Here is a 16,066-nt window from a genome sequence, read left to right as displayed (position 1 = left end):
AGCTTTCTAAGTCTCTCCTGCTTGTTTTCAAACCATTCTCCAGTTTACAGCACAATATTTAAAAAAAAATCTGATCATACTCCTGCTTAACAGTGTCTCAGTGGATCCCTCCTACTTTCTAGATAATGTCAAGACCCTTCAGCTAACAAGGAAGACCTTCCATAATTCTCAACACTCCAAGATCTGACCCTCCTTTCCTCTCTGTCCTGTCTTTTGATGCTCTTTCCTTGCCCCGCATGTTCTAACTCTACAGAATTACTTATAATGCCATAAATTTACCAAAGTATTCATTACCATGCTCTATGTAATGCTCTTTTTCAAATGGCTCATCTCTACTTTTCTTCTTTTGTGCTGAAAACCAAGTTTATGCACAACTCCCCCTGTAAAGACTTCAATGAATTTGCCAGGCCAAGAAGTCTCTCTTCTGAGCAACCATTATGCCCTGAAAATAACGTAAACACTATTGATCATTTCCTTGTCTGTCCCTCCCACTACAGCAGCAATTCCCAAACTTCCTGAGTTCGTGGCATCCTTAATGTCTGAACAATTTTGTCATACTGTCCTTAGGCCAAAAGAAATACCTAACAATAGTTAACTCTAAACAATAAGTATTTATGTCCTAACAACTTAATAACTATTTAAAAATAATATATATATATATATATATATATATTAAAAGAAAAAAATCTTACTTCATTCTTAAATAACTAATTGTAAGCCTGTTGGCACTGTATACATGTGAAACCTTGGAATCAGAATGGACAATGATGTCTTCATTTCCTATTCCACACAAATTTCTGTGTGGTGTTTGCTTTTTACCACAGCAAGTACCAAAAACTCAGCTTCACAACAATATGATGTCATCAAAAGGAATGTAGCACAGCCTAATATATAAACTGTGCGCTACCTCAACGTAGTAGTTCGCCCAGCATCCAACAGATGTTGAGTATTACCAGGTGTTCTTTGAATTTAAAAATATCACTGAGGTGCCCTGAGGCACAAAGCTTGGGAATCACTACTCCAAGCTGACTGAAGCTAGAGGGTCTTTCATTTCCAGTCCCAGGTATCAGCACTCAGTCTTGTTAAATAAATGAAAGAGAGAATAAAGTTCCAATTTCTTAGCATGCTACTACCAAGCATCTAGAAAACCAGCAGAATTGAGGGGAGAGAACTTTTATTATTCTATCAGAGTAAAATTAAAAATAAACTAATAGGAAGAATTCTGTTTCCATATTTTTAAGGCCATTCTTTCCTGCTTTCAGGCAGATGACTGAGGTTCAGCAGTTCTCACTTCCTCTTTGATCACCTTGGCATTAATAAACAAGCATCTATTGACTAACTAGACTTGTACGATTGGGAAATGATATGGAAGAGACCAAAAATATGACTCTTGCAACAAAAAGCTTTTAATCCAATTGGAAAGCAGTAAGAACCCCATAGGGCTTTGATGCCAAGATACCCATTGTTCCAAAAGGGTTTGGTCCTTTGATCAAAATTTAACAAGAATGTTGTTATTCTGCCAGCCACAGTGCTAGGTGAGAATACACTGGTGAGTGAATAATACACACTGCCTGACCTTCACAGCATGACAGTACCAAGATAATGGAAGGTGAATGGGACTATGGAACCACAGGGGAAGAACACTGTACTAGGACTAGAGTGACAGGAATGGCTGCTTGAAGTGAGTGATACCTAAGCTGAACCCAAGGTAGGAATGAGTGAACTAATAAGCAGAGGCCAATGGAGGGATACAAATTTATCTGCAAAGGTTTAGAGGAAAAACATGATGGGCATGGGAATTGTATGTTAAATGCAAACAATAATTTTTCTAGTATTGTGTATTAAATAACAGAATCACTCTTAATGAAGGAAATCAGGAAATTACTCTTTTGACAATGTTTAAAAAGTACAACAGCAAATAGAATTACTTAATTATGGCCATAAAAGAATTAATCGACGAAACTCACAATTCTTTAAGCTCTGTAATTCTGTGATGCCAGCAGAATGCTGGCAGTAAGATAAGTAGGAAGATCAACAACCTTTTTTGTACTTCCAAGAAAAATGAAAAAATAATTTCCAAATCAGGTATAAAGGAACCCAAAATGAATGTTTTATTTCCTATAAAGGTGTAGCTTACTTTCATTGTAGTTGTCAAGGCAAAAAGTGACATTGATTTAACCTATAATCTTAAGGCATTCTATCCTTTTGTTGTGAAGTATTTTAATAAGAAACCAAAACAAATAAAGGTTCATTCAAAACCCTTTTATGTTAAAAAAGCAGTTTCTTCTATGTAGCTATAATTGTATTTAGTGACCATATATGTGGTATGTTGGGAACTGCCCTGCCTGGTTTCAAGAGCTGTAATCCCACCAAGGCTAAGGCTGAGGGAACGACCTTTGGACTGTAAACCACTAAGGAGACAAAGCTTATCTTCCTGGTAGGAGCACCACTTCTGCTCCTTTTACTTTGTCCATAACTGGCCCCTAGTGCTTGGTCGGTTAGCCAATGATGGGTAAAATTCCTCAAAGGGGGAACGATCTAAGACAGGCACAATCATGTGGGAGGCCCCCAAGGAAGGGCTTGGAGGGCTACAGCAAAAGGGGGTGATGGACCCTTGTCCCTAGGCTTTGACAAAGCCTGAGTCCTCATTCTGTCTGCGAGAAGTGTCCTAATCTCTTGGCTGACTTACTTCTCCTGCCTGACTTAAGCCTGAAACAATGACAGAGGGTGGTGCAGCCCTGTGCTGAAAAGGGTGGGTTCCCTGGGCTATCAGGCCTAAGAAAGAATATGTAAAATCCTGTGACACCTGCTTTGTTTAGAATGCTCTCAATTAAATGATAAGGGTCCAAGATGTGAGTTTGTTCCTCAAAGTTTTACAGCTCTTTAGCTATCTAACCCTGACTCAAAATAGGCCCTCAGAGTTCTTTGTTATCCATTGTTTGATCCTTACTGCCTGGAAATGATTATTGAGCCTTACCTGTATTCCTGTCCAAATGAACCCAATAAAAACCCACTGAGGAAAAGGCCCTTGGCCCTTCTCCTTTGAGAGATTGGCCACCTTTCCTCTCCAAGCAGATCACATCTTGGTAGACTTAGTCTCATCTGTGGTGGCCAGGAGGTGGGAGGCCCTGCGGGCAGAGCCCCCCCACAGTGGTAAAAGCAAAGTGTCAACCTTTTTTTTTAATGCTAGGAAATAGACATCTCTGAAGTAAGTAGAGCAAAAACATTGCCCTTTTGTCTCTTTGGAGAGAAAAGAACACTTACAAAGAATATTATTAAGAAAGAAGACCAGTTCTTATAAAACATGGATTATATTTATAGTTGGATAAAATAATATTACAGTCCTGGTCACATGGCTCAGTTGTAGCACCATTCTGTGCACTGAAAGGTTGCCGGTTTGATTCAGTCAGAGCACACACCAAGGTTGTGGGTTCAATTCCCAGTTAGGGCACATGCCAGAGGCAACTGGTCAATGTTTCTCTCTCACATGGATGTCTTACTCTTTCTCCATCTCCCTCCCCCTTCCTCTCTCTCAAAAATCAATGGAAACATGTCCTCAGGTAGGAAAACAAATAAATGAGTAACACTGTAAATGAAAATGCTGCTGGAAATCAAATAATAAATATATTAATCTTTAATAATAATTACCTCTGGGTGGTAAAATTTAAGATTTTTACTTTCTTTTTCATACAATTTTTATTTTCAAAATTTTTAGAAGCAGTTTTTGCTACCTTTATATCAGAAAAAGTTTTTCAAAATTCAATTAGCTTCTTTAAGGAAGAGCCCCATGTTCCTAGTCACTATTCCTTTCCTTAGTTTTGACAAAATCTTAATTTTCTTAATCACAAAACAAAGATTTCAAATATAAAACAGATGAATTTTCCTTGAGAGAAAAATAAGCTATCATAGATCAAATGGTCTTAGTAAGTCAGAGAATAATCCTTTGAAAATTTGGTTGCTTTAAATCTCCAGTGCTTTGAGGTTTAATTGTACTAATTAGTGGTCTATAGCAGGGATGGAATAAAGTACACTCTTTTCTTTCTTATTTTGATCAACAGGCTTAACCTGTAGACCTAATCGGATAAACCCTCAACAAAGCAGGCAAAGCAGGAAGAAATTACATAATATTCTGGCCAAAAGTATCAGTGTGTTTGGAGATTATTAAGAGAGAGAGGCTAACTCCTAATAATCACACAGGTGCTCATGGCTGAACCAGAAGATGAGGAAATGCTGACAGGAACTTGCTGTCAGCTGGCATTCCCTGTTGGTCAGAGGAAGCAGACAGGTGCAATATTTGGGAAGAAATATTAGGAGAGATTGAAGGGGAATTTGCATGCCTGGTGTTTCGCACACATTCATTAGCATATTTAATCCTCACAACATGGTCATCTCACTCTACAGATGAGGTAACCAAGGCCCACGAAGGTGAGTGATGTGGAAACTCTCACTCCCATTGTGGTGTTCACAGAAGGACTCTAACCTAGGTCATAAGGATTCGGTCCTCTGGGGCACAGGACTACAAGTAGTCAATGAGACCATACCAAAACCAATAAAACATAAAATTAAGTAAACATGCTACCGTGTCTTATGAGCTTTCTTATTTGTTCAAGATATTCACTCCATCTTCAAATGGTAATAGGTAAAGGGTTAAAGTCTTACATAAAATTCTTCAGATGCGTCTGGAGGTTCTGGAAGTAGAGAAGCCTTTGGTGGCAATTTGAGTTCATAGGTCATTATACTCCACCTGAAGGGAGAAACATCTTTGGTCTAAAATTCCTTTAAAATGTAATAAACTGACTTTGTTCTCACTTCATATACAAAAATATGCACATATACTTATGAACTATGCCTTACTGTATCTAAAACAACCAAATATGATTGAATGTAAACTGTACTTGAAAAATTAAAAAATAAAATAAATAAAACAACCAAATACGAGATAGATAAAATTTGGTAATTTCATAAAATGCTGAATTCATAAGTTATGATTTCCATATCCTGTCAATTCTGTTATTAGTGACTTCAAAATTTTTTTAAGGCCATGACCAAGGTAAGAAATGCATGTACCTAACACTTCCCGCTCTTCATTGATTTTTCTATTCTTGTCTGTTTTACTTCTAAAATGATGCCCATTGTATTACTAACTAGATTATAAAGTTACTAATGGATCACAACCCAAAGTTCTAAAACAACATCCTAGATTAAACGGTTACTACCTATGAAAAACACATCACACTCCATGTCACAACCAGCCATGTCAAGTCAGCTTACACATATCTGAAGTGAAAATCAGCTAATTATCCCTTCTTAAGTTAAGAATGGCCTGAGAGAAAAATACTAATAGAAGTAACTGAAGCAAATTTATTTCAATTAGCTATAAATATTAATTCCAAGCCTAACATTGAATCATTTGGTGTTACAGAAAAGCAATCAACTCTGGATAAATCCAGTTGTGTATTTAAAACAGCAATTTCAAATTCTGAGAGAACAATTGTATATGTTGTCTATAACGGGATGTGAAATAAAGATTTTACAAACAGAGCATAATAAAAGTAGTACCATAACACATAAATTTTAAGAAAAGCATTTAACAACTGAAACCAGAACCAATAGGAAAATTCCAAGATTAGCATCGTTACTCAAATAAGCTTAGTGCATCAGAGTAATAAGTTTTTGCACAAAAATACAAATTCCCAAGAAAATCCCCTAAAAGACATATATTTTAGGATATATTAACTGAAATAGTTACGTATAGGTCTATTCAACTCTTGACAGGAATGTACTACAAAGAGATATATACTTGATCATAAAAAGCCATTCATTCACCCATCCATCCATGCAAGAGATATTCAACATCTCAATGTGACAAGACACTATTCCAGAGTCTGGAAATACCATAGTTTATAAGACTTCCCTAAGGAACTTTATATTCTAATGCAGAAAATAGATATAATACAAGCCATATGGAAAACAATTAAGCCTTGAAAATATCCAAATAGGGAGAAATACAATTGAAAACATGCAAAGTCAAGTTCCTTATAGCTGGAAATACTCTGGTCAAAGGAGAGTTAAAGAAATGGAACAGAAATTCATCCAAATGTCTTTAATTCTTTGTACCTTCCATGCTGCACCTCCACCATGATGGGAAATGATCAGGGTTGAAGAAACAGGAGAAAGCAGCCATGGGTCAGAAACGGACGCATGTTGGTACTAGCTAAACAGAGTTAGAGGCCAGAAGGTAAGGATCCATCTGGTGTATATGTGCATTAAGGAGGAGAGAGGGCACTGCTGAGGAAAGACCTAGGGAACTAGAGTCTGGATTTCAGTGTAGAGTGCCATTTCTACCACTTACTAGCTCTGTGACGCCGACAAGATAAATATCTCCTGAGTCTCTTCATCTGTAAGATGGAGATTATAGTAGTAGCTATATTGAGCTGTGCAGTGATGATTAAGCGAGATGATACTCTATCTAGTGAATATGCTATCTATTTAGATTTACTATCTAGTAAAACCACTAGAAGTGCCAGGCAGACAAAAATCTAGTCATTCTTACTCTAGTGTCTCCACAAGCCTTTTCATCTTCGTACGACAGTCATTATAATGCTGTTTATTAGCTATCCCACCGAGATGTTTCGAGGATCAAAACAATTGGTATATATGAAAAAGTTTACAAAATTTGGAATATTATTAAACAGCGATATTTTCACATGCTCTTTACAAACAGTATTCCTAAGTTAGTAATGAAAAGCCAGGACCATCTTCCATCACCATATATTTGACCCCTCTTTACCCACATGGTAATGGAAGATGATTTGACTTTGGGTGGTGGGTATACAATGCAATATACAGATCATTTATCATAGAAATGAACACTTGAAACCCATACAATCTTACTAACCAATATCACCCCAATAAACTTTAAAAGAATCAATTAGAACATATTTTTTTAAAAAGTCATGAACAAAATATTTTTATGTTTCTAATAATGGTGTTTTTTTAAGGTTAAGAAATCTAATAGGATTTTTAAATCCTTTTTATTCTTTTTTTTTTCTTCTTATGTTTTTTGCAGGTCTGTATCAAGGAGTTTCACCATGGAGACACAATTTCTCTGCTCAGAAGATAATTTTTATTGCACAAAGACAAAAGTAAACAAACACAGGGTAGAGGAAATGCCTTTTAAATACCCTTAGCAGCATTTCCTAGGCTGAAATGAGAATGTAGTATTTAAATTTGCCCAAAAAGCTCTCTAAAATACCTTGTGTGATTTGGTGAGCATAGAACTGGGTAGTTGTCTGAGAAGCCACCTCCCAGCTCCTTTAAAGACTGAAAGTTGAATTCACTTTATGCACCTAAACCACTGGGGTGACTGGGGTATCCCTCTCACTGACGTTATATAAACATCTAACTACTATGCTGTATACTTGAAATGTAATGTTGACTGCCAACTGTAAATTTAACGAAAAAACTTTTTTCAAAAGAGCATTTGGGATAAACTTAAGATAAATGCTCTATAGCCCAGCTCTCTTTTTATTTTTTTCAGTTTAATATTTTATTGTTTATGCTATTACAGTTGCCCTAATCCCCCTTCTTGTTCCCTGTCCACCCATCCCCCACTTCCACAGTCAATCCCCACATTGTTGTCCATGTCCATGGGTCTTTCAACACCTTCTTTGACCGATCCCTTCACCTTCTTTCAACGAGCTCTCATTTTAAATATTCTGCCAGCAAAAGAATCAGCCATTACAACATTACCTTATGACAGGCAAGGTTACAATTAATTAAGTTATAATTCATCTGAGGGTAATTACATTTTAGAATGGTGGCTCCCTGATGAGATATTGTAATTTTTGGGAAGAGTTCCACAGATGGCTAATTCTATCAAAGTTGTTTTGATTCATGTTAACTCAAGTTTATAATATTTAGGTATTTGTCGTCTTCTACTTATAGGGTTGGTAAGGTGGGGGTGGGTCATTACTGCTTACTGAATCCTGTTGCTCCCTATCCCAAAATCGAAACCACTCCTCTGGGATACTCAGGGCATACACATTGTGACTTCTTTCTTGTATGTGGAGCATTCAGAGAGAAAGCAGTGAAGAGCTGTGGACAAGGACACTACAAGACACAGGGATAGTTCCTTCAGGTGAAAATGTCTTCCTAATACTTCCCCTGTCTGTGGAAAAGGATTATCTTTTTTATTGTTTTATTTATTTATTTTTATAGGGTTGTCTTTTTTTAGCATTTACCGTATTTTGCCATGTATGATGAATACTTTTTTGCCCATATTTTTGAGGGAAAAATAAGGATGCTACGTGTGTGTAATGACTACATACCAGGGGTATAGTAATCCCATGTATAATGCATATAAAACCATGGGTGAACATTATACACAGAAAAATATGGGTAGTTCTTTGTTGATTTAATTCATTCTTCACAGGTATAATTAAGAAGAGATATTCTAACAAATCTGAACTTTATAGGTCTTTTTCTGCTTTAATGAAACCACAAGATGATATGCAAAAGCACCACTTCCCAAGTTAACTATTTAAGCTTTCTCCTGCACTGAACAATTACAAGTAGTTAGTATCAACATAGCCTCCTATCTTTAAAATAACAGGTTTATTATACTACTGTTCTCAGTTTTTGTTACAATTAACTCACTCAAAAACTTTATCTATTGAGTGTCTACTCTTTGCTGGGCTCAATTCTATACCTCAGGAGTAACAGAGCAGATAAGACCAGGAAGTCTCTGCCCTCAAGAGGTTTATAGTCAGTAAAATTTGAATGATCAAAAAATGCTTCAGAGTGCCATTTTTCAAACTAGGTTTAGAAGAGAAGTCACTTTTACCTGTCCAACATTTTGGTACTGGCCCGTTCCAACTTCTCTAGTATCTGGGGAAGTTGGGTGTCATCATCGTATGAACCTCCCCAACCAAGAACCCGGGCAAGGTCATTTCCAGTACCCAAAGGCAACACTCCCAGCTGACACTAGAAGAGAGCACAACAAGAAGGCCTCAGGCAGGGTGAATTACAGTTCTACACATCTCTGGTGAGCCGGTATGTATACATTCATGTTAGCTAGTAATGAAAATAATTAGTACTTGCCTGTTTATTCAAGTTGAGCTTATCAATTTCTGACAAAACCCAACCTACACTTCCATCTCCTCCACAAACAAGAATCCGGAAATTGTCAAACTTCTGGAATAATCTTAAACTGAAAGTAAAAAGTATTTTATTTTAATATAAATAAATGAAATTCATTTTCCCTATTTCTTTGTTATTCTGCATTTACTGGTATTCAAGTTCAAATTAAATGTAAACTCTTACATATTGATTATACTATAGAGTTAATTTAAGTATAGTTTTAACTCAAGCAAAGCTCTGAATCATAAAGACAAAAGGGGATTATAAGTAGAAATGGAGTCAAATTAGAAGGAAAGCAAAGGAAGAAATGGGAAAACAAACAAACAAAGGAAGCAGAACCCAGGAAACAGAAAGAGAGGTAAGTGATATGAGATGGTAGACATAGTGATTTTTCTCTTTCCATTACCAGGCTATGTGAGTTCCTAAGGCACTGCTAATTACAAACCAGGAGTGGGAGGTCTAGGGCACTGAGCAGCACTCCAAGCAGTTCCTACAGGGATCCACCCAACCTTGTCAACGCATCACTTTTTGTACTTCCCGTCTGTTTTTCCTCCTCCTCTTCTCTGAGTCTTAGGCCAACCTCTTTACTTCTATCTTCCTTCCCCTCAACTTGTGACACATCCTACCTCCTGAATGTACTTTTGATACCTCAAGTATTGTGGAAAATCCAAAAAATATGTTATACAGACAATCTCAAGAAGTTTAACAAAGACAGTTCCTTGGGTGGGAAAAAATGAATGTCAAGAATATAAGATATTAGAACTATTAAGGATTATTAAACAGATGTACTATAAAGGGCAACAAAGCAAACCAGCAATGGAACAGGCAAAGGTGAGAAGAGAGGCCAGATGAGGAAATGCCAGGACCCAAACAAAGGAAAGCAAGGGATGTCTAAGCAGATAAGGAAGAGGCAGGGTACACATGAAAAAGACCCACACCCAGGTGACCAGAAGGGCCTGAACTTAGCAAGAAAAAGACAATGGAAATAAGAAGGAAGACTCTGAAGGGACAGAAGTTAAAAAAAAAAAAAAAAAAGCACAAAAAGAGACACAGAAGACAGGAAAATGTTAAATTATAAAACATAAAAGGCCTTTTCAGGCATTAGCATCTAAAAATCCCCATTTCTACTTTCATGTTCATGCATTAAGGTGACAAGAACCCTAGAGAAAAGCTGAGTTGGCACAAGTAAACCATACAGAGATGGCTGGGCTCTGGTTCAGATCAACCAGATCTGGGATCTGGTTGACACAATCAACGAAAATCATGTACACACACGAAAAACATACTGAAAAATGCCTCAAGGCATATTTCCTCTCACTGAAAATATTATTTCATTTTTCTCAGATTTTATATTTAAATGACATTCCAGATAGCTGAAACAATTAACAAAAGTATGCCATTTGTATGAAGTGAGTCTGAAATCCTTGAGGAACTGACTTACAGACCCACAACAGTTCTGTGCTTTGGTTAAATAATTGACCGTATTATATATAATCAATACTAGCCTTCCATACAAATCATTTTCTGAGGTTATTTTGTATTTCTATATTTACATGTTTATCTTTCTTAGAGCTAAGCATGCTGTGAGTGCTTATTTAATCTATAGTGTAAAACATTTTCTAAACAAATTTTGTAATTTTTAGCACATAAGGCAATTACACAAATATCAAAAAAGTTGTGTTAAATTTATAATTAGAACTTTGCAAAGAGAGAGAGGAGTGGGAAGAGCAACACAAAGATGTCTAGATGAGTGTACAATTGTCATGAACTGGAGAGCCAGGCATATTTTATGTTCAGTGTTCCATTTCACTTAAAAGAGATTTATCTTATTAATAATCAATTACCCTAAATAAGGGCCTCCATTCATTAAGTCAAACACCTGAGCCGGATTTAGTAACTGTTTAAATCGTCGGAGGAACTTTACTCCCTGATTATCTCCACTCTTAGAATTGACAAAAACCAGCAGAGGACTAACACAGAATGAAAACGTTGCTCTACAGAAACCTGTAAGAAAACACAGGACAAGATCAGTATGCACAGTTTCTCTCTTAAACTGCCAACAAAAACTCAGGGAAGAGAAATTCATAAAAATAAATAACTATGTTCATTACTTTAATCAGTAAGTTAAAAATTAGCCACCGAAATGGAGATAGGTTTGTTATTTACATACTGAGAATATGTTATCTTTTAAACTATGCTCTATAATGAAAAATTATAACAAACATGATAAAAGTATTAATCATAGATAATTTGAGATACACGACCTGCCTTAACAACACTTAAATAAGAACAACCAATCACAGCCTGTGCTCATATTCATTGCTATAAAATACTTTAACTGCTCCTTGATGAGTTCTGGGCAAATATTTTAAAATTTATAATAAACAATAGAACCATGACATATCATGGCTTACAGGGGGAGGGCTTTTAATAGCAGAGGTTTTTTTTAAAAAAACCTCTAAGCTTCTTTAGAGGCTTATATCCTTACACCTGTAAGATGTATTGGCATAATTTACACAAAAAGTTTGAAAATCATAATGTACTTTATCAATGCAAAACACTGATAGTATATGGTAAAAGCCTTTCGTAATACAGTTCGCTTAGGAGAAAGTTACTAATGTGCTATTCCCAAACCAGTGTTGTAAACAGGTTCCTCGACACTTACAACTAAGTTGTAAGAGTCTAGAAAAAATAAATAAACTTATAGTAATACAAATTCCTGCAATGAAACTATAAGAAAACAGCCCTGGCTGGTGTGGCCCAGTGGATTGAGCACAGGTCTGAGAACCAAAGTATCCCTGTTTTGATTCCCAGTCAGGGCACATGCCTGGGTTGTGGGCCAGGTCCCCAGTAAGGGGCATGCAAGAGGCAACCACACATTGATGTTTCTCTCCCTCTCCTTCTACCTCCTTTCTCCCTCTCTAAAAATAAGTAAATAAAATATTTTCTAAAAAAGAAACTAAAAGAAGACAGATTTCTAAATAAGAGATATACTAATAGGCAGTTTTGATTATGGAGTAATAAAAACACTTACAGAAATTAGCCTTTTCAAATTACCTTTTGGCACAGAATGATGATCTTATTTGCTTAAATGTACAATCTAAAAGTCTTATACACAGAAATTTCATCAACATGTTTATAGCTATGTTAATTTTTGAATGTTCTCCTAAAAATTAAATGTACTGCTCAGTAACTTAGATTTATTATTATATAAAAAGTGATAAGAATAACCAGTTACAATTCTGTTCATTCTAGTAAAATAAATATACACATCAATTTTCCATATACCAGGAATATCCATATACTGCTGCTACATACCATCAGAATCAGTGCTGTTTAGTGCAATTGGAGGTATGATAGACACTTTACACTGGCCAAGTGGACATATAGGATGGTATAAGTCTTTGCAGGCAGTGTGTACCTAATAACAAACAAATACACTTTTAAAAATCATAAAATCAAATCAATATTTAGTTATATTATAAATTACATCTAAGTAACTGATAAGTTAAGGATCAACTATATCACAAAATGTTCAGTAATTCATAAATTACTTTAATGGCACAATATTTATGCTTCTAAGGAACAGGGTAATCATTTTAGAGTTGGGAATTTGATTTGTCTCTGTAGCTTATTTCCGTGATTATCTCAGGAAAGTAGTGTAACACAGTAGGTGCTTGTGAAGGCAAGGCGAGGGGCAAGAAGAGAAAGGAGTGCAGAGGAAGGGAGAGAAGCTAACCATTATGCCTTAATATCACTGTCCATTAAAAACAAAAACATGACACCTACCTTATAAAATTCTTATAGACTTTAATGAAAATAAATAAAATCTATTATATGTCCACTCTTTCTACAACGATCCTATAACTTTCTATTCACACCTCTTTTACAACATTTTCATGTTATTATAGTTACAAGTATATCCATGCCTATATTCCCAGCTATGGGCCTCGTAAGGAAAAGGAAAAGGTTCTATTATCACACATTCATCTTGAGAAGTGATGTACATCACAGGCACTCAGTAAATATAGAAACAAAGTTTCAAGTCACTCCAGATACCACTGAGAACAAAAAAACACAGGGTTAACTTACTTATTAAGTGGGACACACGCAACTTTGAACACTTTATGTACTTAGCTCCAAAGCCTTAAAGGCTTTGGGTTAGAACATAATGTTCTAACCAGTAAAAGCAGATATTCAATTATTTCATAAAACACTAATATGGCATATTTCATTAGTCCTTTTGGATAACTGGCATATTAATGAAACATGCATTGATCCAAACTTTTGGAAAAGTAACTGAAATTTAGTAATTCTTGTTCTGATGATGACCTAATTTTAGACAGTTTCCTAATTTGATTTATAATAATCCAAAATGATTCTATAAAAACAAGCATGCACAGGTAGTTTTAAAAGGAATAAAAATAGAAATTTTTATTAGAAATAGAAATTGAAAAATATAACAATGTTAAATGAGAAAAGTGGAAGATAAAATTGTACCTTCACTATTTTTACAGAAATGTAAAACTATGTCTAGAGAGTAATAACAACTGGAAAAATTAGGAGTTGACTCATTCAGATTGTGGAGCTGATTTGGTTTTTCACTTAGATGACTGTGTTTAGACACTTAGTATTCTGCTGTTAGAAACTCCTATTTTAAAGGCAAAACAATATATAAACAGATAAATCAGAGTGTACAGGAAGTACAGAGTAAGAGGTAGCTCAGAAACCCACATGTCTAGTAGGCAGGGTGGACCCAGAATGATTCCACAATAAGGTGATATTTAAGTTTGCCAGGAAAAAAAAGGAAAAGACATTCCAGAATGCTCTCTTCTATAATTTGCAATAATATTATTAGTGAAATCTTTCAAAGATGAGGGTGAGTAGAATGAGCAAATAAAAAAACTAATTTACTCTTACTGTTGAAGTTAGTAAAATTTAAAAACTACTGACTAAATATAAGTACAAACCTATATATTGCACATCAAGACAATTTATATAATACTTAAAATATAAGTATTATATAAGTACTTACCTATAAGTCTTTATATAAGTACAAACCTATATATTGCAGATCAAGACAATTTATATAGTACTTGAAAAAAAATCCTTCATTACACATGACCTTTCTTTGAAAAAAGTTAAAAAAAAAAAAAAAAAAAAAAAAGACCCTGGCTGGCATAGCTCAGTGGATTGAGCACGGGCTGCAAACCAAAGTATCGCAGGTTTGATTCCCAGTCAGGGTACATGCCTGGGTTGCAGGCCATGACCCCCAGCAAGCCCACATTGATGTCTCTCTCCCCCCCCCCTTCCCTCTCTAAAAATAAATAAATAAAAATCTTAAAAAAAAACAGCTGAAGTTCTTGAAGTAGAGAATCAGAGTCAGACTCCAATAAAACTAGCAGCAGGTGCACACATCACTGGTTGTCCCCCCACCCCCGCCAAAACCAATCTTAGGTAGGATGAAAATTTTAAATCTTATTTAGGGAGCACTCCTTTAAAATTAAGGAATGCAAAAGAGGGTTTTAGGGTTTGTGGTTACACCAAAACTCCAAAGAGAGACAGTCAATATTAGTATAGTCTGTATTATATTAAATGGGATAAAAGAAATAAAATGTATGCCTATGGCTAACAAAAAGAGGCAACTGATGAAGACTGAATAACAAAAGGACAAAGAGAATCATGTTTAATTTAAAAATGAAAAGGAAACACAGATTACTTGCTAGGCCTGAGTAAAATGCTATGGGACTTTATTTTCCTCCGTGGTCTAAGGAATCAATCTCAACACGAAACCAACACGTCACACTCACATCTCTTACATTTGCTGATCTATACCATACTTACTGAAGGCAATGTTTTTTTTACACCCTTCTTGGGCGGGGGCAAGATGGGGAGTAGGGCAGCTGAAGTGTAAGACTCAAAACAAGATAAATCAGCCCAATGCAAAGCAATCACTATCACGGTACCAGAGTGTCATCCAGTGCTAAGATAAGCACTCACAGCTACTGCCTCCTGGCCCTATTATATTTTAGTCCCCACGGCACCCTCTGTGTGGCCTCATGTACCCTCCGAGTCCTGCTCTGACTGCCCACGTGTGTGCGGAGGCCCAGTCCTCACACAGTCCAGCACAGACTATCACTGGTGCCATGTTATGTGCAGCATGCTTCTCTCCTCTTTCTTGCACAAGCAAGAAAGCTTTAAAATACTTATTTAAATGAAGAGTTTAACACATGGCCTACTGTACTCAGTATTCTGTCAGAGAACATCCACAGGATTATAGCAAAATTACATTTTGTATGCCAGTCAAAATTTGGTGGCTTTCTGTACGTAACACATAGTAAACAGGCCTGAAAACAGCAGCCCACTGAGGGTGACGAGAGCATAATGAAAAACAGTAAAGCCAGGGAGGGAATAGGTCTTTAGACAAAGGAAATATATAGCAAAAGTAAGTATTACAAAAAGGGTATTTGAAAAAGTAACCAGAATGGAATACACCTTGAAAAAGATAAATATTACAGTGGGTACATGTGCTACCAGGCTCTGCTGAGCCATAAATTCTTTGCCTCTAAATTGCATACATAAAAGTTATGAAAAGGAGCTAATTAAAAAGGACTCACCATCGTTTTACACCAAAGGCATTTCCAATCTTGCAGACGAAGAACGCTGCCACAGGTTTTGTCACAGACAGCACATCTGGCGCTCACAGGCAAGTTACCCTCTAGCCACTGGTGAGGCATAGCCACCTGTGCAGCAGGAATAAAGGACAGTCAAATGAAAGACTGTGGAGTACACCATTCTACCCCAGAGAAGCTATACAATAATTTCTTACTCTGTGAATCAAATAATATGTATCATCATGGCACAAATTCATTTACTCTACATTTATTGAGCATGTACTATGCCCCAAGCACCGTAGAGGTAGAAA

At 36.1% G+C, this 16,066-nt stretch overlaps 1 protein-coding gene across 6 annotated transcripts in view; it reads right to left on the bottom strand.

Moving 5' to 3' along the window:
* The window catches only part of DGKH (diacylglycerol kinase eta), a 215,747-nt gene that overhangs the window by 69,248 nt on the left and 130,433 nt on the right, over nt 1-16,066 (bottom strand). For 5 of the 6 annotated variants that reach the window (XM_036011323.1, XM_028526693.2, XM_036011326.1 and 2 more), the window contains exons 8-13: nt 15,759-15,884; nt 12,460-12,562; nt 10,986-11,145; nt 9,103-9,211; nt 8,846-8,985; nt 4,660-4,744 (exon numbers count right to left, since the gene is read on the bottom strand). In XM_036011323.1, the coding sequence (XP_035867216.1) occupies nt 4,660-4,744; nt 8,846-8,985; nt 9,103-9,211; nt 10,986-11,145; nt 12,460-12,562; nt 15,759-15,884 (723 nt within the window). The remainder of the gene's footprint in view (nt 1-4,659; nt 4,745-8,845; nt 8,986-9,102; nt 9,212-10,985; nt 11,146-12,459; nt 12,563-15,758; nt 15,885-16,066) is intronic. The other variant, XM_036011327.1, reaches the window with a different exon arrangement.

The sequence above is a fragment of the Phyllostomus discolor genome, chromosome 11 (genome assembly GCF_004126475.2).
Source record: "Phyllostomus discolor isolate MPI-MPIP mPhyDis1 chromosome 11, mPhyDis1.pri.v3, whole genome shotgun sequence".
Classification (NCBI taxonomy): domain Eukaryota; kingdom Metazoa; phylum Chordata; class Mammalia; order Chiroptera; family Phyllostomidae; genus Phyllostomus; species Phyllostomus discolor.
Note: the sequence above shows the minus strand (reverse complement) of the source record. Positions and strands in the feature narration are given on the sequence as shown.